Here is a 27,604-nt window from a genome sequence, read left to right as displayed (position 1 = left end):
ATATATATATATATATATATATATATATATATATATATATATATATATATATATACATATACACACACATGTATGTATTCCTTACAGGCAGGGCTTCAGCTGAAGCTTTGGAATCACCCTCTCATTCAGGTGCCACTCCATGGTTTTGCGGACCACAAGCACTTGGTAAGTGTTTTTGTATAGATGTGACTCCCCTTCTCCCTTTGTTCTACACTTCATATCCAAGTAAGGAAGTACTGAAGCCAGATGATTCTACCACTCTTCAGTCCCAGCTGCCATGGTCCTGGTTCAGGGCCTCAGCCCCCAATGCCCCCAGCTCCTATCAATCCCTTCTGATTGCTGGCATCAGCTGTCCCCTGCATGGCCCTAACCCTGAAACCTTGGTCAGCAGCTTACGAGGGCTCAGACTAAAATTCAGACTCTCCAGCCTTGCCCTCAGAACTCCCTGGAATGAACCCAGCCCACCTCTTCAACCTGATTCTTCCTCTCCAGCCTTTCTGCTTGACCTCTCCCTCTGCCTCTTTCCCTCCAGCCTTCTGGATCACTTACTCTTCTCCAAACATGCTTTGTACTTTCCCACATTGCTTTGTTCACTGTTCACACTGAACTCTACTCCTAATCAGCTTCTTACTACTGCTTATCAAGTGCCAAATCCAGGACTTTTCATTCAGTCTCTCAAGGTGATATAAAGTCAGCAGTTTATTCTGGTGATATAGCACACGCACCCTTTTGTATCTATTACCCTTTATGATGAAATGTTAGAGTTCATTGGTTAATCATTTTCCCTTTAGAGCTAAGTGACCTTTATCGGTGTTGCCTCAGCATTTATCAAAGCAAAAAATATAGTGTCAGAGAGACAAGGAAAAAGTGGAGAGAAGTCAGATGTCAAGAAATGCCTAAAATAAAGTCGTGGTCATGTTATAGCAGTTTTAGTGGAATTAATCACTGCATCTCAACTTTAGCCACAACACTGTAAACAGGGCCAGCAAGTTTTAATCATTTTGATATTGCTATATGCCAAGTCACTCTGGAGATCCCCAAGACTTTTTCAGGGGAGTTTTGCAAAATCACAACTGCTTCTGTAATGATGATACTAGACTTTTTCACTCTCATTCACTCCTAAGTGTACAGTGGTGTTTCCCAGTGGCTGCAGGACATGTGATATAGCAATAGATAGAATGCAGAAGCAGATATAAGAATCTAGCTCTTTTCTACTAAGCTAGAGATGTGAATAAATAAATAAATAAAACTCTTCACCAAATGTTGGTTTTGAAAATTATTTTTCCATAAAACCATGATCTATTGGGTTGTTGGAAAAGTCATGACTTTTTTTTTTTACTTTTGTTGCAAAAATGCATCATGACTTTTCTGACAACCCAATATATAGCATGTAATGGGTTTACTGTTATTAAGTTGACGAATGAATTTTCCTGTTGTTTTAATTTCTAATGGAGTAAGTATCCATATGCATAACCTACATGCTCAAAAGCCAACAGGTCCTGAAGCCAGAGTTGGGGAACGGATGTCCTAGACAAACGCTATGACTGTCCTTCACCCCAGGGTCAGACTAAATTTACTCTTATCGCCTTACCTGTACCTAATGTCAAGGGGAAGCCTAACGGAAACCCGACTTGAAGAAAATCATTCTCCACGGGTTAAACTCCTCTCTTTCGTACCCTGTTTGGAGCTCACAGCAAGACAGGAGGTGGGGTGGGAGGAGCCGGTGAGTGGGCGGGGCCTTGGGTGGGCGGGGCCTCTGTGCTCTCCGGAAGTGCCTCACAGAGCTCCTCCAAGCACTGCATTCTGGGATGCGGCCTCGACCAATGAGCTGGGGTTACGTCACAAGGGGCGCCGCTGCGGGCAGCACGGCCTCGCGGGGCACTCGAGGCCGCGCCCCGAGTCTGCCGGCTGCGGTGCTCCGTGTGCCCGTGGGCCGTGGGCCGTGGGCCGTGCGGGCCGTCCAACATGGTGGACTACTATGAGGTGCTGGGCGTGCCCCGCCAGGCCTCGTCTGAGGCCATTAAGAAGGCATACCGCAAGCTGGCGCTCAAGTGGCACCCCGACAAAAACCCGGGGAACAAGGAGGAGGCGGAGAGGAGGTTCAAACAAGTGGCCCAGGCGTACGAGGTGTTGTCAGACACCAAGACAAGGGACATTTATGACCGATACGGCGAGGCGGGAGTGAAGGACAACGGCGGAGGCGGTGGAGGGCCTTTCGAAGACCCCTTCGAATATGTCTTCAACTTCCGCGACCCAGCCGAGGTCTTCAGGGAGTTTTTTGGTAGCCAGGACCCATTTTCTTTTGACTTCTTCAGAGGCCCGCTTGAGAACATTTTCGGGGGTCGGAGGATCTCCTGGGGAAGCAGAAGCAGAGGGTCTGCACCCCTTTTCTCCACCTTCCATGAATTTCCAGCATGTGGGGGTGGTTTTCCTTCTTTTGATACAGGATTTGATTCCTTTGCTTCCCTGGGGCCTGGGGGCCTTTCTTCTTTCTCCATGTCTTGTGGTCGCGGTGGGGCGGGTAACTTCAAATCCATGTCGACGTCCACCGAAATCATTCATGGCAAAAACATCACCACCAAGAGAATTCTCGAGAATGGCCAAGAAAGGGTGGAAGTGGAAGAAGACGGAGAGTTGAAGTCCTTGACAATAAACGGCAAAGAGCAGTTGCTGCATATTGACACCCAGTAAATCCAGTCCCTGCTGAGCTGAGAGTACGTTGTGAGGAGCAGCAGGACGTTTTTCTGAAGGATGCAAGTGAACTCTACCTTCAGAATAAGGTACTGAAGAATTTATGAACAATGCATGCCAACACCTGTTCATTCTTACTGCTGGGACCACTGCACATAGGACCTGCTTGTCGTAACAACTGTTGTAAATGTCTGTCTGCGCTTTGCTATTTATTAAATATAATCCTGAGGCAGGCAGTGTTGATTTCATAGTACGAGACAAAATGCTCATCGCAGCACCTTGAGTCTTGCGCTTCCATTTTGTTTGAACTGTGAGCTCAGGATATCAGGATTCTTGAAGTGGTAGGAAAAGGGTGCACAGTTTCGTGGTAGATATGCCAATTAAGGGTTGACAATGACCACTAAAAAGGACAGAGTCGGTGCATTTGTATCTGCACAATTGATGAAAATAAGTCCCCATTGTTCAGTGGTCAGGGAACTCTTCAGTTGGGTCCAGTAAGAGTCTGGCACACCGGGGTCACGCAGACGTTATGGCTCTTTAACAGCTCTGGCTAGTTCTAATAGCTGAAGGTAGACACAGCATTGATATGTCCTGAATTGGTGCTGCTAAGTGGGAAGTTTCTCTTTTACAGAAATGTAAAGCATTTTATTTAAAAATTTTTTCAAAATTGAAAATGTCTTTTAAAATGTCTTGGTTCAAATAATCACACTACTATAGACCTATATATCAACATTCACCTTTTATGGAAGGGTTTGAGTGGGCTTTGAGAGCAGGGGGAAAAGGCATTTCCTCTGTTGCAAAGATGACCATCTCAAGTCCCCTGCAGTGGATTCCCTCCTTAGAAAAACTAGCACCTTCCCACAGAGACACCAGGCAGGAAGAGACACATTTCTGCAAGCCCCCAAGAGACCTGGAGATCTGTGGCCATCTCAGCAGAATCCAGATAGCCAAACACTTGCCCTGGCGGGAGCTCCACACATAGACTGGACTTAGTTCTGCTCACCTCACCCAAGGGAAAGCATTTGGAAGAGAGAAGGCTGTCTTCAAATAACCATTAAAGGATAGTCGTCTTCCCCTGTGAAACCAAACAGGAAGAGAGACTTTCCCCATCTTAGGAAATCCTTTACCCAACTGCTTACCTCTCTGGGATATTCTAATTCCACTTTCTCATCCTACTTTATCAATAAACACGTGGTCTCTTCATTTTCTCTTTTCCCACTCACCTTTAAGCCCTTTCAGTATAACTTTAATTACCAACAATCTAGTGTGATTACATTTGTGAAGTTGTCAGTGGCCTCATTGATGAAATAGCCTATTCACCTTTATCAGCTGAATTTTGGACTTTTTAGTAACATAAAACTCTTTCTGCTACTAATATGAAACGTGTAGTATACCCAATCAGAAATAAGCTTTGCTAAGGTGGAATTCTCTAAGGGGATCTCATTTAGGGGATAATAATATTTACGTAAGACCAGGAACAGTGCTTCATTTGACGTTATCTATATTTGACAAAATTCAGAGGAATTGTTTACCTTGGAGCTTTATGAAAACAAAGTTATTTGTTGAAAATAAATATATTCATATCATTGGGGAGACAGTAATTGACTTGTAAGCAAAAAAAAATTAATGCACGTTGAAAGTAATAAACATCACAACTGATATTGTAGAAAGTAAAATCAGTGATACAAATACACTCTTTCAGGGGTACTCTCCCATGATGCATCGGAAAAATAGAGGAGATAAAGTTAGAGAGGAAGATGATAATGACAGAGACTGGAAAATAGAAATCTATGGATGACAGGTGTTCCCAAAGAAACCAGAACGAACATTTCAATAACTTAGAGTAAAACTTTCAAGTTTTCAATAAGATCTGGGTTTAACTGTAGGCTTACTGTACATGGCAGACACAAAAATGGCCCTGCAAATATGTTCACATTCTAATCCCTGGAACCTGTAAATATGCTACTTTACATGGCAAAAGGGACTTTGCAGATATGATTAAGTTAAGGATCTTGAGATAAGGAAATCATCTTGGATTATCTGAGTAAACTCAGTGTAATCACAGGGATCCCAAGTGAATCACAAGTGAAAGGGAGGCAGGAGAGCAGAGATTTGAAGATACTACACTGCATTGACATGGAAATGGAAAAGTACCAGACAATTCCCAAGTCAACAACAACAACAAAAACTTGTTAAAAAAAAAAAAGAAAAAAGAAACAATGCAAAAAGAATGAGTTTACACTAAATGGAAGGAATAAAATCAAGTATGTATACATTGTGTGAATGGATGCAATTACTACATGAAAACTATCAAAAGAGACTTTTTAAAAATGTTATTAAAAACTTTTTAAGCAAACTTTTTATGAAGTTATTTTTTTTCAAGTTAAAAGTAAAAGATGACTTCAAATATATGGTCAAATGGTTTTTGGCAAGGGTCCCAAGACCATTCAATGGGGGAAAAGACAATCTTTTTAACAAATGTTGCTGGGAAACTGGATATCCACATATTAAAGAATGAAGTTGGACCCTTACCTAACACCATATACAAAAATTAACTCAAAATGGATCAAAGACCTAAATGCAAAACCCAAAACTATAAAATTCCTAGAATAAAACATAGGACAAAGCTTCATGATGTTGGATTTGGCAATGATTCTTAGATATGACACCAAAGGCGCAGATAATGAAAAAATAAACAAATTGGACTTCATGAAAAATGTTTAAATTTGTGCATCAAACTGCACTATCAACTGAGTAAAAAAGCAACCCACAGAATGAGAGAAAATATTTGCAAATAATTTATCTGATATGAGAGTAATATCCAGAACATAGAACTCCTAAAACTCAATAACAATAACAACAACAACAACAACAAAAAACCATTTCAAAAATAGGCAAAAGTCTTGAATAGACATTTCTCCAAAGAAGATATACAAATGGCCAATAGGCACACAAAAAGATGCTCAACATCACAAATCATTAAGGAAATTCAAATTAAAACTGCAATGAGATTCCATTTCACACCTATTAGGATGACTACTATCAAAAATAATAAAAAAGCAAAAAATGTGTTGGAGAGGATGTGGAGAAATTGGAACCCTTGTGCACTGTTGGTGGGAATGTAAAACGGTGCAGCCAGTGTGGAAAGTAAGGCAGTTCCTCTATAATTTAAAAATAATATTACCACATGATCCAGCAATTCCACTTCTGGGTATAAACCCCAAAGAATTTAAAGTAAGATCTTAAAGAGATATTTATATACCCATGTTCATAGCAGCATTATTCACAATAGCTGAAAACCTTAGAAAGAAAGAAAATTCTGAAATATAGTAAGTACATCATGAATGAAACTTGAGGACATTATGCTAAGTCAAATAAGCCAGTTACAATAAGACAAATACTGTATGACTCCAGTTATATGAGGTACCTGAGTAGTCCAATTCACAGAGACAGAAAGTAGACTGGTGGTTGCCAGGGGCTGGGGAGGGGAAGGAATGGGGAGTTGTTGTTTAATGGCTATAGAGTTTCAGTTTTTCAAGATAAACAGAGTTCTGGAGATTAGTTGTACAACAACGTGAATGTACTTAACATTACTAAAGTGTACACTTAAAAATGGTTAAGATGGTAAGTCCTATGGTAGGTGTATTTTACCACAATTAAAAAATTTGGGGGCCGGCCGAGTGGCACATTGGTTGAGTTGGCTTGGGATGCCAATTCTGAACAGCAGGGCCCAGGTTTGGATCCCACATGAGGGCCAGTGATGCTGCACCCTCTACAGCTAAGATGGTGAACAACAGCTCTACCTGGAGCTGGGCTGCCGTGAGGCTGCAGTGGGGCTGGCCGGCAGCGGGCGTGAGCCACCGTGAGCTGCTGTGAGCCACCATGAGTGGCCGTCCAATGGCCAGCGAGCAACTGCCTCACCTGGGAAGAGCGCAATGATAATACCAACATGAGCCAGTGAAGCGACGTCCTCTACAACTAGATTGAAGAACAAAAGGACAGCAACTTATCTGTTCCCCTCCCCCAATTCCCCAATAAAACCTTAAAAAAAATTTTAAGGCAAACTTTATGAAGAAAATATAGCAGTCATAAAATTATGTGTACTAATCTTGCAACTATATGTATAAAGCAAAAACTATTAAAGCTCCAAATACAAATTGAGCAAAATTCAGTTAAATAGGGAATATTTTAAGACATCTTTTTCAGAATTGGGCATTTGAGTTATTTAATAGAAAATTTGAAAACATACATTTTTAGGTGTATCTATGGAACATTTACAGATGTTGATCCTATGCTGTCCCATGTAGTAGCCATTAGTGATATATGACTATTGAGCACTTGAAATGTGGCTAGTCCAAAGTGAGATATGCTGTAAGTGTAAAATACATACCAAATTTTGAAGACTTAGAAAGTAAAAGAATGTAAAATACCTCATTAATAACTTTATATTGAGAATATGTTGAAAAGATAATGTTTGGGATATATTTGGTTGAATAAAATATGTTTTTAAAATTAACATCTTTTTGCTTTTTTTTTTTTTTAATAATGGTACTTATTTATTTATTTTAGCTGAGCCATCCTGCCACCTGTTGGCAGCTCAGCGGGAGCTCAGATTGGGCCGGGACTTGAACGACTGTTGCTCAGAGCTCGCACTCTTGAGCGAGCTCTTAACCAACTGAGCCACTTGGCCAGCCCTACTTTTTTGCTTCTTTTAAACATGCCTACTAAAAATTTTAGACAACATACGTGACTTCTTGCATTGTATTTCTGTTAGTCCTTTCTGAGACAGGATCACTAAAAATGATCATGTCAACAAATTCAATTTGCTCGTTTCATTATCCTTCCACTGAACACCCACAAGCAAAAACCCTCTGATGTATCAGTTCACAACTCAACTTCTCTGCTCCCACACAGCCGAAGAAAATTACGCAACCATGAAGACAGTGACCTTTACAAAAGGACAACCTTGGTTGAATCACGCCATCATTTGTCAATCATTATAAACCTTCACCCTTGCTCTCATTCCTCTTAATAGCCATTGAAAAACCGTAACTACACCACTGGAGGCACTTGAACAATTTATCTCACCAAAGACTGGTAGCAGGAGAACGAAAGGTAGAAATCTACAGAAAGATTGGCAGATAAATAAGCACTTAGAATTCGTTTAAAAATAAAATGTGTTCTGCCTGGCACACTGATTGGATAAAGGCAGCAATACCGACCTGAGACAACGGCTTCTTGTGGGCACAGTTTATGCCCCCGATGAAGACCATGTTGGGCATGATCGGCCTGGGGTAGTCCAATACAAAGTCTCCTCTGAACAGCCATACGGAAGCATAGCCGAAGATGTCCACCAGCGACACTTCTCTCTGAAGAATCTCAGAGGCCAGTCTTGCATAAGGAGCTAAAGAAATGTGGCATATATACTTCAGGCTCAGAGGGAACAGCATGTTCTTGACCCTTTGCAGGAATGTCATGTGGTCTGAATTCTTTGTTAATAACCTGGGAATATATGAGGAAGGGTTTGGGCATTGTGCGCCTTCAAAATCGAAGTCACATGGAATGGAACGCAAAAAAAACACAGCAGGAACCGACAGGTACTTAGCCAGCACGGCCCCACAGGGGTAAACGGGATCCGTTAAAACCACATCGAAAGCACTGGCATTCAGATGCCTAATCAGATCCTTGTTATGCAACAGCTCCTCACAAGACCTTTGAAAGACCGAAGATACGTTTTTCAAAATTACCATAGAGTTGAAAAAAGTTTTTAGAAAATGCGCTCTTTCAAACATCTGTTCAGTCCGGCCCAGGATGATGTACTGGAATTCGTCCTGAGTATATGGAGTGGCATAGGTTTTCAGGGTGAAAAAGTCCTCCCCCTTGACGTGCAGGGTCACATCTGACGAAAGGACCACTGTTTGGTGGCCTCTGGCATGGAGCTCCTGCACGGCCTTGCGCATGCTGAGCCAGTGGCTGCCGTCCATGGGGACGACCAGCACCTTGCCGCCCTCAGCCCAGGGCTTGTCGCACAGGAAGAACAGCAGCCCCGCGAGCACCGGCAGTGGAAACCGGAGTCGGGCAGCCATCTCGGCGGACGCCAGAAGCAGCTGACTCTCCAGGGCAGGCTGTGCCTCATACACTTGTTTTCCTTGTCTTTATCTTATCGTCAAACTTATTAACAGGATAGCACATCATTGGAGGGTATGGTGCCCTCTGTTTGTTAATCATTGCAGAATGAATCTTTCCCTGCCCTTCCCCACTAGCCATTCACCCTTCTGCCTTTCCTAGGTAGACATCCCTCTCCCTTATTTTGGAGAAATTCATCTGACTCTGCTGCTCTCCCTTGGGGGACATTCTAGTTCACTCTTCTATTTATCATCCCAAAACAAGGCTGGGGGTGCCCATTTCATTTCTTCGCCACCTGCTGCTCTCTTAACCATCCTATAGGATGTGACCGAGCCCCGAGGCGTCCCCAATGCCTAGTCTCCGACCAAAACCTTTCTGCTGGATGTGACCTTGTTTGGTAACTCTTAACACGCTTTCCTCCCACTGGTGGGTAACACAGAGCACATCCCCCAAAATATATAACATTGCTTAGAGAGCTTCTCTAATGTGGATCGGGCCTTGGCTCTCTGGTTGCATTCCTCTTCCACACAAGGACATCTCTTGCAATGTTCAGGGGAGAGTCTACTTGAAGCAGCTGTCAAATGTGGACATATCTGGAGGGGTCCTAAACTCAAGACTTGATGAAGACAGCACAAGGGTTTGTTGAGAATCCTATATCCCTACCTCATGGTATAAGAGTTGCTGTTATCTAAGCATAAGTGGGTGAGACGACCCTTAGCAATGACACAGTGGGGTCAGACAGCACCGACCCCCAGGGCCTGCTCACCGCAGGGCGGGAGGGAGCTGTCACCTAGCCTCAGGCCAGGCTCTGTCTGAATTATTCTTCTCTAGAATGAAGACCTTGGTCTTCTGCTAGTCTGTTTAGGGGTGGATGTACCTTAACCTGGGCCTTTAATACATCCTGCAGTTTATGTTCAGGCTTTTCTCCAAGGTCATTTACAGTCCTAAAGCCTCATAATGATGGCTTCTCCAGAACAGGACGGGCTGCATAACTTGCGGGTTCCCTCTGAGGGCGGGGCCCTGTGCATCCACGTGGGTCACGTGACATGAGGCCAGTCCTGCTCCACAAAGGTGACTCTCATATGTGTCCAGCAGGGTGGTGGCATCTCCTCTATCTGTTTGTCCTGGGGATGATGGGGTGGGCTCCTGGCGTTATCCAACTTTCTCTCTCACTGTGTGTGTGCTTCTGCATCCATGGCTTCTGCCATAACAACATCCAGGCCCAGGCCGCCATGACTGGCGACCCCCATGAAAGATCTATAGTGATGACAGATTCCACCACTGGACGAACGCGTGCATGCCAAGACGCTCCTATGTAATACCAGCTGCCACCATGCAGGGAGCGTTTGGTTTAACCATTCCTTGTGGGCTGTGAGCCCAGGATCCTGGTTCTCTTCCTGCCTCTCTAATAGCAACTTCTCTGCTTTCTTTTTTCTGGACCCTCTGTCTGTCTAAACCACAGAACTGCATTTTCCCCCAAGGCTCAGTTTCTGTCCTCTACTCACAGATTAAATCCTACAGCCGTGCAAAATTGCTTGTGTGTGTGAAGCCCACGGCCACTCGTGCCCTCCACTAGGTCCATAACAGCCGGAGAGAGAATGGAGCCGTCGGCTGGGGAGGTGGAACTTCAAGTTTGTTACTGGTGCTGCAGCTGCTGTTATTATCATTAGCAAGAGAAGCTGCCATTTAGGATTCTAACCACCACTGTATCTGGTGGCAGGAGCAGCAAGTTACAGGAGCTGGTTCACCGTCTTTCTGACTTCGTGCCTCCATAGTCCCTGTTCCCTGTCCAGCTGCAACTGCACTGGACGCCTGTTGGAGAGTATAGCAGGGCACCTTTCTAGCTTTCGTCACTATTTCCGTCTGCCTTGTGTTTACAACCTAACCTGACCAGATATTATAAGCCAAGTAAGAAGATGGGGGTGTACCTAGGGGATTGGAAATGGTGGTGGTGTGTTTTCTGCTCCAATTGGAGATATGAGTCTAAATCTAGACAGAATGAATGAAGAAGCATGCAACAGCCTGGAGAGGGAGATGTAACACTGTAGTGGTCTTGATTTTGTCCCAGATTAAACCATAGATTTAGTGCAAGGCCAAACAAAAATCTCACTGGGATTTGCAACATGACAGAAAAAAAATTTGTTTTTACAATTCACCTAGAAGCATTTTTGGCTTCTGGTAATACAGGAGTAGCTCCTATCAGACCAGTGCTCTCACAGGCAATGATTATAAACTCTTGCAAAATGTTTTGGGTTTTTTTTAACTGCCTAATGGCACTAGAGAGCACGCAAAAGCAGGAAGAAACTAAAGGGGAGCAGCAGAGTGGGTGGCATGGGAGCAGGAGACTGGCCAATGGCCAGAGTAGAGTGTCCCTGCTTTTCTTAGTGCCATCTCTTGCACATCTGTCCTCACCCGCTGCACCAGCTCTCCCTGTTAACAGGGAGACTATCCCATTTGTCACCATATGGCCAGAAGGTGGCCAGCACCCCCATCAGCCCATCCCCCAGGGGAGCCAGCACCTGCCTGGGGTGCAGTGAACTACACTGAGAAGCCCACGTTTCCTCCACGCGATGGTGTGCTTCCTTGGTGACCCAGCTGGCTGCACCAAACTGTCAGAGCAGATTACTGGGCACCGATTGTCAATTCCAGGGGCGGACCCTGATCCACGGAGCATAGTGAAGATCATCACTGTGCCAGCCACCAGGGACCGAAGCCCAGCCCCTCTGCCCACTGCTGGTGCTACTGGAGTCGCCAAGAAGGACGTAACAACAGTCAAGCACTGCGTGCAACAATACTTTACTTCCACAGAGAAGAGACACAGCCAACTCAGCTCCAACAGTGACCTCTCATGGTGACCAGGTGCCTAAGACCATGGACGCAGAGCAGTTCGCCCACGGGCACCCCTCCTGTGCCTCCATAGAGAGACCCCATCCCCTCCCCTCGAAGGACAGATACAACAGTGGGGTTGGCCAGGTGTCATGTGACGCACACGCTTCAAACAAAGACAAAGCCTGAAACAGGGAAAGGTATTCCCACACACGGTGATGAGCCAGCTCAGGCCATGTGGCCCTTTATCTGTTGACAGGGAAGACGTCCAAGCCCAGGGTCCATTTTCACATGGCGAGTAGGGCCAAAAGACTGCATGCACCTTTCCCAACATCCATTTTTATGGCCTTTTGCATGGGGACAAGCCACAGTCGTGCCATACCCAGCTCCTAAAGCGCATTCTCAAATGCTTTGATGTCCCCCGCCAACCTCCTGCACAGAGGCATGGAAATCGCAGCAAGCATTCTGAGTGGTAAGAGAACTAAATGACTTGGGAAACTCATGGAGCACGCAAGTGCAGGAAGCAGGAGGTAGAAAGCAAAGAGGGCTGTGTTTGCTTCCTGGGGCTGCTGTAACAAGTGCCAAAACCGGGGGACTTAAGACAGCAGAAATGTACTCGTATTGTCCCACACTCTGAAAGGCAGAGTCCAAATAAGGGTGTCGGCAGAGCCACACTCCCTCCAAAGGCTCTAGAGGAGGACTTTTCTCTGCCTCTTCCAGTTCCCTGAAATCCTTGGTCCTCCTGGGCTTTTAGATGCATCACTCCACTTACACGTCCACCTCCTCTCTGTGTGTGTCTTCACATTGTCTTGTTTCTGTGAATGTCTGTCTCTCTATCCAAATTTCCCCCTTTTGTAAGGACACAAGTCATACTGGACCAGGGCCCACCCTAACGACTTCATGTTAACTTGATTACTTCTGTGAAGATCACCTCCAAAGAAGGTCGTATTCTGAGGTGCTGGGGGTTAGGACTTCAACATATCTTTTTGGAGGGGTGGCAATTCAACCCATAACTAGGAAGTAGCTCACCACGGGCCTTGTGTGCCAAGCGGGTTGGGGGGTCCTGGGGCAGCCAGCCACTGACATTGGTGTGGTATGGCTGGCTTTGTGTTCCTGAAATGTCCCTCTTGCAAAGAAGTAGGGACTGACTTAGAGGGGTCAACGTGGACTGGTGGTGTCCTAGTCCGAGCCTGTCTGTGAGAGGTGAGGGCCTGAGGCCAAGCTGCAGAGCAGATGTGAGGATATAGTGGAAACTATAAAAGTGCCCACTAGAGGGCACTCGCAGCAAGAAGACAGCCCACAGAAGATGGTCCCCGAAGTGGGGTTTCTGGATGGCATGGAAGGTCTGTGTTTAATTTTTTGAGGAGGCTCCATGCTGTTTTCCATAATGGCTGCACCAATTTACAGTCCTACCAACAGTATACATGGTTTCCCAGTGTCATACCCCCAAAAAATGTGACACCAAAAAATGTCTCCAGACTTGGCCCGCGGAGGGGCAAAATCACCCTCATTTGAGAACAACTATCTAGGTGATTCCAGAACACAAGAGGGGGGAAACTTGGGAACAGAAAAGCTAGTACTGAGAAACTGGGATCTAGTTTCCTGGGAAAATGCCCCCCAAAGCCCGGTGCGAGACAGCCATGTTGTTTCTATCACCTCACAGAGAGAACGTTTCAGCCTCTACTGAGCTGGAGTCCACAGAAGAGACGGGTGGGAACCTTGTCCGCTCTGACAGCCTGCAAAGCTCTCTCAGACACACTTTCACATGCTGTCCATTTGATCCGCGAACAACCCTGAAAGAGGCATCAGCACCATTTTCAGGTGGCAAAGTGGCAAAGTCCAAGACTATACACGTGACCAGGAGGAGGCTGGTCACATCATCACTCAGCTTTCTGTCTTCCCTTTGTGAGAATGCTGCTTTCCACATCCCTATAAAGAGTGTGAGGCAAACACGTGACCTCAGGTGGGAGGGTGACCAGGGAATGGGTCACTGCTCGTGGCGCAGCCTGTGGCCTTAGGCAGCTCACTCAGGTTGCTCCTTTACGAGAGGGAGTTGGACTGCCTCCTGTCCGAGGGGCCTCCATCCTCGTATGCCAGCCTAACACAGTCCGGCCCCATTTGTGTTGCATTTACAATGTTCAAAGCTCTCCCGTGAACTTGATCTCACCTGCCTGTCGCCACGACCTCCTGAGTGTTCCCGTTTCACAGATGGAGCAGTGAACACTCAGTTAAGCGCCTTACCGCGGCCACACAGCCAGGTTCACATCCAAGTCTTACAGTTCTTACTCTACTAATGTAATAGAAACAAGGGAGGGACCCTGTAGCCTCAGGGAAGGCAAAGGTGGCCTTTCTCCGCCCTCACTGAGGCTCGCTGTGCTCTCCTCCATTCCCTACTGCAGAGCAGGCTGGGCAGAGAGGATGTGCTGGTCCGGGAGCCTCAGCTCTGGCCAGGACTTGTCCCCGAGGTCTGTGTGGCCCAAACAGGGACAGTAGAAACCTGTCCTTTCGACACTTTAAGCAGTTCTCTGCATTGCAAGTGGAAGACACTAGAATTTTTCTCTGAATTCCTTTGTTCTAAGAAAAATGTTCCAAGTTATCGTAGAGTGCTGGGATCCCAAGATGAAGTTCCCCAAGTATGAGCCATTGCTCCTGGCCACCTTGCCCCCTACCCTCGACCCAGCTGAGTACGACACATCTCCAGAAACCCAGAAAGCGCAAGCCTAGTGGTTGGCTGTAAGATCCCAGCTTAAAAGGGGGTGCCTGCTTTGGTACAATAACCCCAACCGCCAAGGGCTCATCGAAGATCCTGCCTGGACTCGTTGGACCTGCACAAGTTCAGCAAATGTCTATCCCAATGTCAGACCCACCCACAAGACCTCGCTCTTAGGAGCTGTGGTTGGAATTGGGCCTCTCTTCTCCTGTTATTACGTTTTCAAAACTGACAGAGATAGGAAAGAAAAACTTATCCGGGAAGGAGAATGAGATCAAACATTTAACATCTCGTGTTAAGTCTGGCCATGATGACTCTATGCATTATTGTTTAAATAAATCTTCTATTAATCATTCAAAAGAAAAAGAAAAACACTCTAATGGTCCTCCCAATAATTAAATAATCCATGCAAAGCTATTGGGTTGTTGGAAAAGTCATGACTCATTTTTGCAGCGAAAAACATAGAAAAAAATATGACATGACTTTTCTGACAACCCAATAAAATCTCTTCTAAGATGGAGATCATTTGAAAGCTGAGCCTCCCGATAGGAAAAGAGGTTAGCCAAGGGACAGATGAGTCTCGACTAAGAAGCAAGAATGACAACAGACGGAGTGAGTGTTCTAGCACCTGGCTTGGATTGGAGCCCCTATGGGCAGAGGGAAAGGCCCCTGTGAGAACGTGGCTGCTTTGGGGCCAGGTGACAATGTTCATAGGGCTTGGGAAGAGGCCCTGGGCAGGGCTGCGGTAAGTGACCTCAAAACATCCATGGCTGCCCCACGGCCCAGCCTCTGAGGGCCTCCTCGTGGGAACCACCAGCCAGGTGGCAGAGGGGCTTTTCCAAGGCAAATTAGGCATAAACACTGGGAAGCCCTCGCAGGTGGCTGAGTCCCCCCTTGGGCAGAGGAGGCCGGGGATTGTGACAGAGTCACACGGACATGGGCATGAGTGGAAAGGCATGTCACTGTGCTCTCCCACAGTGACTGGGAGCCCACAGGCTGCCTTGAGAATGGGCACACTCTCCTAGGCTGTGAACCAGAACATACCCAAGGAACGTTTGCCAGGCTCTGGTTTCCGAAAGGCTATGCACAGTTTTGAAAGAAATATGAGTATGTGTTTTAAGTCAGGCCAATAGTGACCTACAAAACATGCTTGCTGATTGGATATGCAAAATTGAGTTTTATTGCTTATTCATTTGAATTTCTTGGATTATTTCTGAAGTTAAATGTGTTTTCAAATTTTTATTGGCCCTGTTTGTTGTTTACTTTATATATCGCCTGATCATGATATTTGCCCAAGGAGTGTGGGGTTCTTTGAGCTATAAATCAGATTTTTTTTCTGATCTACAATGTATCTTCTTTTATTAAAAGAATTTATTGAGGTAAAGTCACATAACAAAATTAAATTGAACAATTTTGAACAATTCAGTAGCATTTAGTACCTTTACAATGTTGTACACCCACCACCTCTGTATGATTCCAAAATATCTCCGTCACTCCAATGTGCACATTTTTTTTCCAGAGCATTGAAATGGTTTGATTATTTGAAGAAAGAAACTTGATTTTGATCACTGTGATTTAACTTCTAATAATTACAAATAGAAATTGATAATTACTTATTGTAGCACAAAATGTTCTCTGTGGTGACATGTAGGGACCACAATTGAGATACAAATAGAAGTCAAGGACAGATAAAGCTACGTGGGGCTCAAAAAAAACACATTCACTACAGTGTGGTTTTCAATATGATTAAATACAACTCGTTTTTGCAAAAATAGGATGGTGGGTACCAATGCACCAACAATGATATTTTTCTTTCTTATGCCTAATGTTTCGTATTACATTTTTGCTTATTAACGTCTTAGTTAAATTTTCCTGGCATAAGAGATTTGTATTTCATGCCCCATGCTCCCTGGAACTGGCCCAATTATGTTTATCACCCCTGGCCCTGTGGCTCGTGGCTACTGTTTACTGTGTTAACAAAACAATCTGCCTATGTCAAAGGCTAGAAAGGGTCTTTGGGCCTATTTGAGGCTTTCTTTCCAAGGAAAAATGCATTGAAAACAACAATTCTGGTGTGAAAGACTGTGACCTGATGCCTTTCAAAGGTGTAAATATTAAAATAAGAATCCCCTTCTCTCAAAAAAAACACCCCCAAACTCGCAAGTTTTCATTTTCCAATGTAGCTCTGGGCCCTCCCCTATGTCAGGAGGGTATCTACAAGTACGTGCCTCAGGTCAGGGGTCAACAAACGTTTTCCTGTAAAGGGTTAGATAGTAACTATGTAGCCCTAGCAGGCCACACACACCTCTTGTCACCTGTTCCTTGTTGTTGTTTTTAACATCCCTTTAAAAATATAAAAACCATTCTTAACTCGAGGCCATGTAGCCACAGGCCTCTGGGCTGATTTGGTCCCCCAGCTGCAGTCTGCTGACCCCAGGTTTAGGGCCAGGGGAAAAGCATGACACAGAGTTGGGAGAACAGGTTTTGAGCTAAGCTGTCCTCTTAGCTCTGTGACCTCTCAGTCAGGCCTTAACCTGTTTCCAGTACAAGTAAGGGTAGGTTTTGGCCAGGAAACGTCTAAAGCGCCTTCCATGGTTCTGTGACTGTCCCCAGATTACCTAGCTAAAGCTAGCTCCTGCTGCGGCCAAGCAGGGGTCCTGTCTTCATCAAAACCCCAGCCTCTGCTCTCTGCCCCCTCCGAATCTGGCATCTCCTTCTCCAGGCAGCCCTCCCAGGTGACAGTACGCTGGAAGAGCCAAATGAACGAGGAAACAGGGCAATCAAAAAGAAAGAAAGCCACCGACCTGAGACAGGACGCCCTGCTTTTCACACCTGCTCCCTCCAATGAAGACCATGCTGGGCAGGACTGGCCTGGGATACTCAAACACAAAGTCGTATCTTAACAGCCAGATGGAGCCCTTCTGATACAAGGTGGGTAAGTGCACATCTGTCTTGAGGATACTTGATGCGAGGTCTTCGTACTTGGAATACAGACAGTAAAACAGAAAGTCCTCCAAGTAACTAACCAGGAAGTTGACCACCCGTTGGGAGAAAGTCATCCGTTCTGAGAACTGGGTGTAGCACCTGGGAATGTAGGACACGGGGCTCGGGCTTCTGCTGAATGCGTGCTCCAGGGAACACGGGAAGCCCCTGAAGAGGTACACGGAGGGCAGGCCCAGGTACTCGGCCAGGATCACCCCGCAGGGTAAGGCCGGGTCTGTGAGAAGGGCATCGAACTTGCTCTCCCTGAGGGAACTCAGGGTGGCAGCGTCCTTCAGGAGGCTCTGGCAGTTGATGTAGAACATGTCAACGACAATCATGTTGTTCCAGTACTCGGTCTGGGCAGCGTTCAGGAGCCATCTCTCAGCAAAGTGCTGTTTTCCAAAGGAGAGGAAACGGGCCTTCAGCTCTTCCTGGTCATACGGCACCGGGTAGACTGTCCTTGTGTAGTATTTGGATTCTTTCAGAAGCAAATTCACCTCTGGCACTACCACTACGATGTCGTGTCCCCTGTCGCTGAGAAGCTCAATTATGTCCTTCATACTGAGCCAGTGGCTTCCATCCTGCGGGACCACCAGCAGCCTGTCCCCTAGAACCACGCCCCAAAGCACACACAGGAAAATCCCTGCAGAAAGTCTCGGAAATGCTTGGAGAAGGCAGGTCATGTTGATGGGAATGTGAAAAAAATAGTTCACTTTCACTAAACCACAGGGCTCCTGGCGATTTTCCCTAAACGAATTAGTCCTTCTCACAGACCCCGCCTACCTCTCCCTGCTCTGAATTGCGCCCTTTGATGTGCAAGAAGCTAAATAAATATTTAACCATTTTTAAGCTCACAGGCAACTTGAACCAACTCTATCCCGTATCAGCTCTTTCACCTGAGCTTGTGGGTTTAATTTTTCTCTTCATCCCCATCAACCTGCCTCTCCTCTCCAGTTTGAGGACATCTTGGAGAGTCCCGCCCCCCGCCCCCAGCCCTTTCTCCTGAGCAATCTGGATTCCTCAGCTTCGAGGATGACATCCATAGCTGAACAGCTGTCAATACTTCTCCATGTTTTTGTCAAGGCTTTCCTCACAGCAGAAAGCAAGTGGGAACAGATGCTCGATTCATGATTCAAAACAAAACACTGGAGCCGCTCCCTCCAAATCCAGCTTAGCACAGTGATGGGCAGCGGGGCACAGGGGAGTCCGATAGAACTTCCCACTCCCTCCTCTTGGCTATGCCACTGTTGTTGGGGTTTGCTGTTTATCAGAAGATAGAATCTAATCCTAACGGTTATGTGCTCTGAGACCCCGGTTCCCACTTTGCAGTGAAAAGCACAAATTCTGGAGTTGGCTTGCACTTCTGAGCTGTGTGACCTCACCGCTCTGCACCTGCACCGTTGCGGGAGGGGGGGGGGGAGTTGCCTCAGGACCTCCCCCAGGGGGCTGTGAGGTGAGCGGAGTACAGGTCCCTCAGAGGGGCTCCCTCTGGCTCCAGCCAGGCAGCCAGGCAGCCAGGCCCTATGTGGTATGAACCGAGGGGCAAGCTGGTGGTCAAAAACTAGCTCCTAAAATGTCTCACAACCCTGTGTTGTGAATGCAAGAACTGTAGGACCAGCAAGAAGGGACAGGGGAGGAGGCGGGAACTTAAGAAGAGAAGAAAACATAGAAGTATAAAACAATGGGAAGGCATCAGGTGACAGGGCATTTGATGGCCGTGACTCAACCAGCCAGCTCTTGAAGCAAGAAGGTGGCTCCAGGGACCCCTGACATCTGCAGAACGCTTTCTATTTCCCGTTGTCGTAGTTTCCTAGGGCCACTGTAACAAAGCACCCCATGCTGGGTGGCCCAAACAACAGAGGTTTATTCATACTGTTCTGGACGCTGGAAGTCTGAGATCAAGGTGTCGGCAGGGCTGGTCCTCTCCAAGGGCTGTCCCAGACTTTCTCCCAGCTCCTGGCTGTTGGCTAGCCATCTTTGGTGTTTCAGGGCTTGTGGAAGCATCATGCCATCTCTTCCTTCATCTGCACATGGCGTGTCTGTGTCCAAAGTTCCCCTTTATGTAAGGGCATCAGTCATAAAGGACCTCAGTTAACTTAACTAATTACATCTGCAACGACTGTATTTTCAAATAAGGTCACGTTCTGAGGTACCGGGTGTTAGGACGTCAACATACCTTTTGGGGGAAACACCATTCAATCAATAACACTCACCCATCATCTCATGCAGTACAAACCCCAGAATGCAGGGCTGACCAGCCTCCTACAGGTGAGAAACTGAGGCTTGCTGCCTAGGAAAGGGATGTATTCTTTGGTAACTTCTGCAGCTTCAGGAGGAAAATTGGCTACTTCTAATTTAGCTGTTCTCAACATTTCCAGTCTCAGGACTCCTTTATACTCTCTCTTGGTAATGAGTAAGGGCCCCCCAAAACTTCTGTTGATGTGGGTAATGTCTACCCAAATAGACTGTTTCAGAAATGAAAACTGGCACATTTAAAAACACATCCTCGCTAATGTATTTAAAATAACAAGAATAAACCCATTACACGTTCACATAAATAACACTTTTTTTTCTGAAAAATAACTGTATTTCCCAAAACAAACAAAGAAAGTAGCCGAAGGAGTGACATTGCTTGACCTTTTTAACAAGCCCCTTTAATGTCTGACCTCATAGATGACAGAGGACTGTCCTACCTGCCTCTGCACTCTCTCTGTAGCATTATCACACATCGGTAGCCTTTGGAAAACTCCACAGGACCATCGTGAGAAAATGAGTATGGACAAAGCAAATAACGTCTTAGTACTACGATGACAGTATGACCTCAAAGACCTCTGAAAGGGCCTCCGGGATCCTAAGGGTTCCCAGAAGACACTTTGAGAATCACTGTTCTAGATCATGGGCTGGCCAATTTTGGGGGTTTTTTTTCTGTAAAGACCTAAATAGTGTATATTTTAGATTTTGTGGCCCATCTGGTCTCTTCGGCGTTGACTCAGTTCTGCTGTTTCATCAGGAGAGCACCCATAGGCAACACTGAGCAATGGGGCATGGCTCTGTTGCGTTTGGCTCACGGGCTGCAGTGTGCCAGTCCCTGCTCCAGATAGCAGTACAAACCAAGATGTCAGCTCCTTCTTGCGTGTCCTCACAGTTCACTCCCCCGCTTCACTCCAGGTCTGGTCAGCATTATCTCAAAGAGACCTCTGACGAACCCACTGTCACACAGCCAGCCCATCACTATGCAGCCACGTCAGTCTCCGTATTTTGCTCCATCCTATTCACCGCCACCTAACCTGCTGTTTATTTATAAGCGCCTCCCGAAACTAGAAAGGAGCACCTCGAGGGCAGTGACAGTTCATCTTGCTCTCTGCTGTGTGCCTGGTGTCTAGAACATTGCCTGGTAGACAGTAGGCACTGGATAACAGCTTGCTGAATGAATGGGCTCACTTTTGATTTGCCTATCTGTTTTACTCTCACATTTCATTTCATTTCTTTTTTTTTTTTTTAAGTTGTGAGGAGTCAGCCATGAACTAGAACATTTAAGGAACCACGCACTCTTTTATAAGAAAAGACGCTCAATGACACTGTGGACGTGTAATGTGCCACTTGCCTTTAGGAAACTAAAATTTGAGAAGTATAAGTCTAACCAGCATGCATTGAGAGCCCTGGAGTGGGAGCCTGAAAGCCTGGTGTTGCTTCCAGCCCTGCCATCCAGTCTTGGGCATGATCTGATTTTCAGGTTTCTCAACTGGGACCCAGGGTGAGAAGGTCAGGGTTGTCCCACCCACATTGCGGAGGGAGGTCCAAGAGGGTGAGAGATATGGGAACCGGGCTGCCCAAGGGAGAGGCGGTTCCTGGCATGGCTAGAAAGACTCGCCCACAGCTTGTCACGCATGGCCCAGCTAGCACGCGAACTCCTGTCCTGACTCATGCCTGTTGGCTCAGGAGGCATGTTGAGATCTGGGAAAGGAGAAAATGCCTGAGGAACAGGAAGGAAGGGACAATCCCAAGCACAGGCCTGGCCCCAAGAATGCAGCCAAGATCCAAATTCATTGCAGCCTTCCTGGGAAAAGGGCACAAGCGGGGTTTCTTAGCTCCAGTGATCAGAGCCAGGAGAGTCGCAGCATCCAGGTTTGGGTCCATCTAGACAGCAAGAAGACCCCAAAATGGTCACAACGGAGCACAGTGCAGGTCCACCCCTCCAGGGCAGGCACGAGATCAGCAGGCTCTTTCTAAGAACAGTACATCTGGAGGGAGAAAAGCTTAAGCAAGTGTGTCCAGGTAGGAGGAGCATGAGCTTCTTCCTGGACCCCACTCTGCTGAGAACCTTGGCCCGGGTCCTTCCTAGCACAGCCTTGCTCTGGTGTTTGTGTTGCTAAACGAGAGGCCTGCAAAAAAACATGGGGTTTGGCTGTGCGTCCTGTTCTTATTCCCAGCAGGCCCAAAGGGACATTTGTTGGAGGCAAGAGAAGGGAGAAAAGAACTAACACCACTTTCTAAAACATCACCAGAGAGATGCCGTGCAAATTAAGAAGGTTTTAGAAAGCATTTCTCCTTTTCCTTATGAGGTTTGACTATTTCTAAGAATGGTGTGTGTGTGTGTGTGTGTGTGTGTGTGTGTGTGTGTGTGTGTACATGCACACAGGACAATAAGAAAAAGAATCTGGCATGTCTGCCAATCACATGGTAGGGACATTCTAAATACGAGCTGCCCTAGAGTGCCAGGCCTGCTCTGGGTGGTGTAGGCCTCACGGGGTCCTCATGCATCACTGAGTGTCCAGGCGAAGGTCAAAGTCTTCTCCAGGATTCCTACAGACCCAATGACCTAGCTTGGGACATAATGGACATATCAGAGGACAGAAGGACGTACCCCCTGGGATAAAACCTGAGATTTCCCAAAGATCAAATGGAGAATGCCAGGCATTTTAGGTAGAGGGGAGACGTAAAGGTGTGTGGTAGGGGTGATATCATGATACGAACAGGAGGATGTTTAGAAAGGTTGACCCTTGAATTACCCATAATCCATGAGTAATGGGGCCTGGACCTACCAGATTTAAAAAGACCTGGAAAATGTTTGAGACCTGAAAAAAGACATTTACTGAATCCAGAAAACAAAAATGGCAAAATAAAATTAATGCATGTTTTATTAAATAGCTATACAAATATAGCTACATGTGAATTGGTCCATCCACTATGGTTGAGCTCATCAAGTGACTTAGACAGTATATGTGGTTTGGGACATGGAGGCAATTTAACCCATCTGACAGGCCGTGGGGTGGGGGCTACAGAAATCAGTGCTCTGGACCCAAGTCTTGGTACAGGTCCAACATGGTCAAGACTGAATCACCCATGGCTGGACAGGGTAGTCCAGAGAAGTATGGCTTGCCCGGCCAGACATCTCCAGTGGGCACCTGTCTTACTATAGTGGGTGTGTCTACGACTTCCCATGGGGGACGGCGGAAGGTTGCATCAATGTGGGGGATGATCTTTGGGGCCAGGAACAGCAGAGAGGGACACAGGCCACTAAGCAGCCATGACAAAGGAGCTACTCAGAAGAGATGTTAAATAGGACTTCCACTTGCCTGCATTTACAATAATAAAAAGACCCTCGATTACAGGGGTGAAGCTGGAAGAACATATCTGCGTGCCAAACATTAAAGACCTCACGACATTTGGCCTTGTGCTGCCCCAGCTGTCTTCTCTGTTTGGCACTCTCCTCCCCCGACTGCTCAAGGCCTCTCCTCTTCATTCTGCAAGGTCCCCTATAACCACTTCTCTTTGTACCCTTTACTTTCCTTCCAAAGTATGTTTCATAATTTGCAACTAATTAATGTCTAGCTCCCCATTGGACGGCAAGCCACGCACACAGAAGGCTCATAATGGGTATTTGTTCGTTCATAGAACAAATAATGAAAATAAAGGTCAACTGCATGTTATTCTGTAATACCACAAAACCAACAAGTGCCATGTTCACAGAGTGATTACACACCATGTGATGTAAGTCAAACACAGCCTTGGCCAATTTCAAGGCATATAACTTCCCAAAAGGCCACAGGCAAGATATTTTATGAAAAGTCTCCATTCTACAGAGGGAGGCATCAGACGTGAAGGATAGGCACAAGGGCTCTAAAATCAGGATGCCTGGGTTCATTGTACACGAGTGTTCGTAGCAGCATTTTTCATCATAGCTGAAAATTGGGAACAACCCAATGAGCATGGACTGATGAACAGATCAACAAAATATGATATGCCCACACAATGAAATATTACTCAGCCATTAAAAGGAATGGAGTACCGATACATGCTACAAAACGGGTGAACTTTGAAAACTGAAAGAAGCCACTCACAAAGGACCATATACCACATGATTCCATTTGTGTGAAATATCCAGAAGAGGCAGATCCACAGAGACACAAAGTAGATTCGCAGTTGTCAGGGGCTGGGGAGGACGGGGAGTGACTGCCAGTGGTCATGGGATTTCATTTTGGAGTGATGGGGAATTAGAGAGTGAAGATGGTTGCTCATATTCATGAATATACTAAAGTCCACTGAATTGTATCTTTATAAAGGGTGAAAGTTATGATCTGTGAATTATATCTCAACTTTGTGAAGAAAATGTTTGGGTTCAAATCTGGGCTTCCCTGCTTCCCAGAGCCATGACCATGGGCCAGTAACGTCACCTCTCATGCCTCAGTCCCATTATCTGCAAAACGCACTAATAATAACGCCAAGCTATGCTAGCCTTTGTTATATTCAATTTGTAAACTCTCCCTACAGGGACAGTTCACCCATCTGAGGGTAAAATAACTCATGGGATCCTCCCCAAAAGAAAAGAATATTGACATCTGATCATGGTTTTTGTGAAAAGAGCCTGATCCTATGGTTAATGCTAATACTGGAGATAACTGGCGGGAAAATGCACATCACCCACCGAGTTATGGCTATCGCTGATTCTGCCGCCTCCCAAACACTCTAACACGCAGCGTTGTATTTCATCTGGAAAAGAGCTCTGTGTGGTGGCACTGCTCTATCCCTATGTAACCTATTTAGAAGCTGTGGTTCTTACCCAAGGCTACGACTCTGTTAAGTGTCAAAGCCCAGGGATGTATGAACTCAGGCTTGGGTGGCCCCAGAGCCCATGTGCTCAAACACTATTCGGCACCCCCTTCTGAAGGCTTCCAGTGTTTAAAGCATGACTCGGGGTATAACTTCACTGCCCATTTATTAACTACCGATGCCTGCCAGCATGAGGCAAGCAGTGGGATGCTCTTTCTTGTTGCCCACTCTGTGTGGCAGGATTTATGGTGAGGAAAGGAAAGACATGGGTGGGAAAGGAGATAGAGAAGGGGAATGGAACAGAGAGAAAAAGTAACAGGGAAGCTGCAAGGAAGAGGGATGGAAGAGATAGGAAAGGAGAAAATATGCAAAGGGATCTTGTGAACTCTAGAGTCAAGTCTATATCAGCTGGGGTCATCTTGCTTCTTTAAGATCCAGAGAAGTCTGAGCCCAACATTCATTCCAACTTTTGTCCGGAGCCCCACGCCCTTCCCAATCAGTGTTACCTTCCAACTCGTATTTGCAACGTCTGCTGAATCCTGGTCTCCCTTTCTATGTTCTCAGATATTCTTTTATATCAAAGCAAGCCTGAGACCCCATCCCTGATGCCACACCCCTATGGCAGCTCTAAATGCCAGGCCGTTTCACAGAGCAAAACTTTCATGAAGATCAATGGTCCCTAAGGCAAGTGTTGTCTCAATTCAGCACAAAGAAAGCTACTGAAAACCACACAGTTGACACCCTCATTCCTGAAAGTCTTCTCAGCCGCTAGCAATTTCTCACTTGTCATGTGACCCCTTACAATGACCAGTCTCGTGTCTCCCTTCTGTAAACTGAGAGTTCAAAAGCAGATGCAAATAAGTATGGAAATCCAACATACGATAAAGATGCCTTTTAATTCAATAGATGAAGAATAGGGTTTTTTAATTAAATTATATTAGAACAATGGACTATCCATTTAGAAAAATAATAAAGTTAGATTTGTATACTGTGTAAAGTTCTCATTGTAAAACAATAAAACTATTATACTGGAGGGATTAAAAAACATTAAGACACAGTATGGAAAAAACCAGTTTGACTACCCAAAAATAAAAATCCTGTATGACAAAACACGAAGAATAGCCAAGGAAAAAATATTTGCAATACATATAAACAGCTAAGTTTTAAGGTTCCTAATACTCAAGAGACTTGTAGAAATTAGCTATAAAAAGACAAATAGTCCTCCAAAACATGAATAAAGAATGTGAATACATAACTCACAAAAGAGAAAATGCAAATGGCCCATGTATCTATGAAAATTGAAGCAGCTATGGAGAATTTTCATACCAACAAAGTAAAAGTTTAAGCACATCTGGAGCTGGAGAGGGTATGAAAAAACTAGAACTCCCATATATTGTTGGCCAAAGTGTCAGATTGTTCAATATTTTGAAAGCAATTTGTCAAATTTATTAAAATGTAAGGTGTGCATACCATTAGACCTAGCAACCCTACCCCTAAGAACTCTAGCCTACTACAATAAGAGTAAGAATATGGAACTATATGAATGTAAAGACCTTATTTTAAAACATCCAGTACAGTCTTATTTATAAAAGGAAAAAGGGAAAAAAATTCTTAACTATCAGTCAATATCAGTTACTTGAATAAACTATGGTGCATCCGAAGTAAAGAATTTTATGCAACTCTTAATAAGAATATCCCAGATTTGTATGTATTGACTGCAAAAATGCCCATGACTTATTGGCAAGTGAAAAACCAAGGTAAAGAGCAACATGTCCAGTCTGATACCAGATTTTATTTTCATAAGATGAGTGCGAGAATTTACAATAGATGTATGCATATATGTAAAATAATTTCAGAAAAATCAGAAGAGATGTTAAGAGCATTTCCCTGTAGGAGTGACGTTGGGTTAACAAAAAAGGAAGTTTCATTGCTTACTGTGTTTTTCAGTAGTTTTCCAAAAACAGTGTTGAAAAATGCAGCCTGGAAATTATATATAATTGTATCGATCATATATGCATAGGCATTAAAGAGCACAGCTTTACAAAATTTGCTATCACAGCAGTCAATGAATTGGCACAAAATAATTTGTGGAACTTGGAAGAAATTCGAATTGCAACTAGCGTGCATGGCAAATCACAGTTCAATAAGGAATCTTTGTTTTTCTTTTTTGTGCAAAGACAGATTGTTCTGAACGTGCTAAAGGAGAGGTAACTTACCTTTGACAATGGCTTTCCCGGGTGACAGTTGATGCCCCCAATGAAGATCATGTTGGGCATCACAGGTTTGGGATAGTCCAAAACAAAGTCAGTTCGTAACAACCAAATGGATGCCTGGCTGAAGAGGTCGTATGGTGTGACAGTCGTTTGAAGAATCTCAGAGGCAATTTCTAAAGCATTCTTGAGAAAATGTCCACAAACTAAACGTTCCTCCAAGTAGAAAAGGTGATTCCATACTTTTTCCCTGAAAGTCATGGCATCCGAGAGCCCAAAGAGCTCTCTAGGAACATAGGAAAGAGGGCTGGGGCACTGGGCACCTTCTTCAAGGTAGTGGCAGAATACTCCTCTGGTGAAGACCACAGATGGGAGCGAAAAATATTTGGCTACAATCAAGCCACACATATCAAAAGGATCTAGAAACACCGCATCAAAAGAATTCTCTTCTATATATTTTACCAATTTTGTGTCATTAAACAAACTCTTACAGCGTGAAAAAAAGTATTCAAAAATCTTGTTGGGCGAACCTATTAACATAGAAAATAAACTTTTTGCCCGAGTTTTCCATTGATAGTCAGAGAAAATCCTGAACTCACGAGCCACATCCTCCGCAGTATAGGATGTGGAATAAGTCTTTACTGTAAAATTGAATGATTTTCCCATGTGCCAACTCACCTCTGGCATGACTACAACCACCTCATGCCCTCTGTGGGTGAGTTTCTCCACAACCGAAAGCATGGTAAACCAGTGGCTCCCATCCATAGGTACTACCAGCAGCTTCCCTGCCTGGGCAAAGGCGGGTGTCAGCAGGAGACACACACAAAGAGGGAGGAAGCCAGTCAAAATTGCAGGAGCCATCGGATAGGTGCCACCCAGAGCAGTTCAGTTGCTTGGATTTGAAGCTTGTGAAATACAGACAGTGGAAGATGTTCAGGTATAAAACCTGCCCTGAGAGGGCGTGTTTTCATACATTCATAACACATACACACACACACACACACACACA

At 45.3% G+C, this 27,604-nt stretch overlaps 2 protein-coding genes and 1 pseudogene across 4 annotated transcripts in view; 2 read left to right on the top strand and 1 right to left on the bottom strand.

The window, feature by feature from the left end:
* The window catches only part of LOC109375062 (UDP-glucuronosyltransferase 1-1-like), a 40,001-nt gene extending 12,483 nt beyond the window's left edge, over positions 1-27,518 (bottom strand). Inside the window, exon 1 of one of the 3 annotated variants that reach the window (XM_019630218.1) lies at positions 26,602-27,518. In XM_019630218.1, the coding sequence (XP_019485763.1) occupies positions 26,602-27,456 (855 nt within the window). In that variant the 5' untranslated portion in view covers positions 27,457-27,518. Of the gene's footprint in view, positions 1-7,913; positions 8,834-17,157; positions 18,093-26,601 lie in introns of those variants that run through there. The other 2 variants (XM_019630208.1, XM_019630198.1) reach the window with 2 other exon arrangements.
* LOC109373930 (dnaJ homolog subfamily B member 3) lies at positions 1,966-2,405 on the top strand. The gene is given in 2 exon segments (XM_019628200.1): positions 1,966-2,341; positions 2,344-2,405. Coding segments are annotated over 2 exon segments (438 nt in total).
* LOC109373923 (NADH dehydrogenase [ubiquinone] 1 beta subcomplex subunit 4 pseudogene) lies at positions 14,263-14,652 on the top strand (annotated as a pseudogene).
* Positions 27,519-27,604: the final 86 nt, after the last annotated feature.

The sequence above is a fragment of the Hipposideros armiger genome, unplaced genomic scaffold (genome assembly GCF_001890085.2).
Source record: "Hipposideros armiger isolate ML-2016 unplaced genomic scaffold, ASM189008v1 scaffold_17, whole genome shotgun sequence".
NCBI classification, from domain to species: Eukaryota; Metazoa; Chordata; class Mammalia; order Chiroptera; family Hipposideridae; genus Hipposideros; species Hipposideros armiger.
Note: the sequence above shows the minus strand (reverse complement) of the source record. Positions and strands in the feature narration are given on the sequence as shown.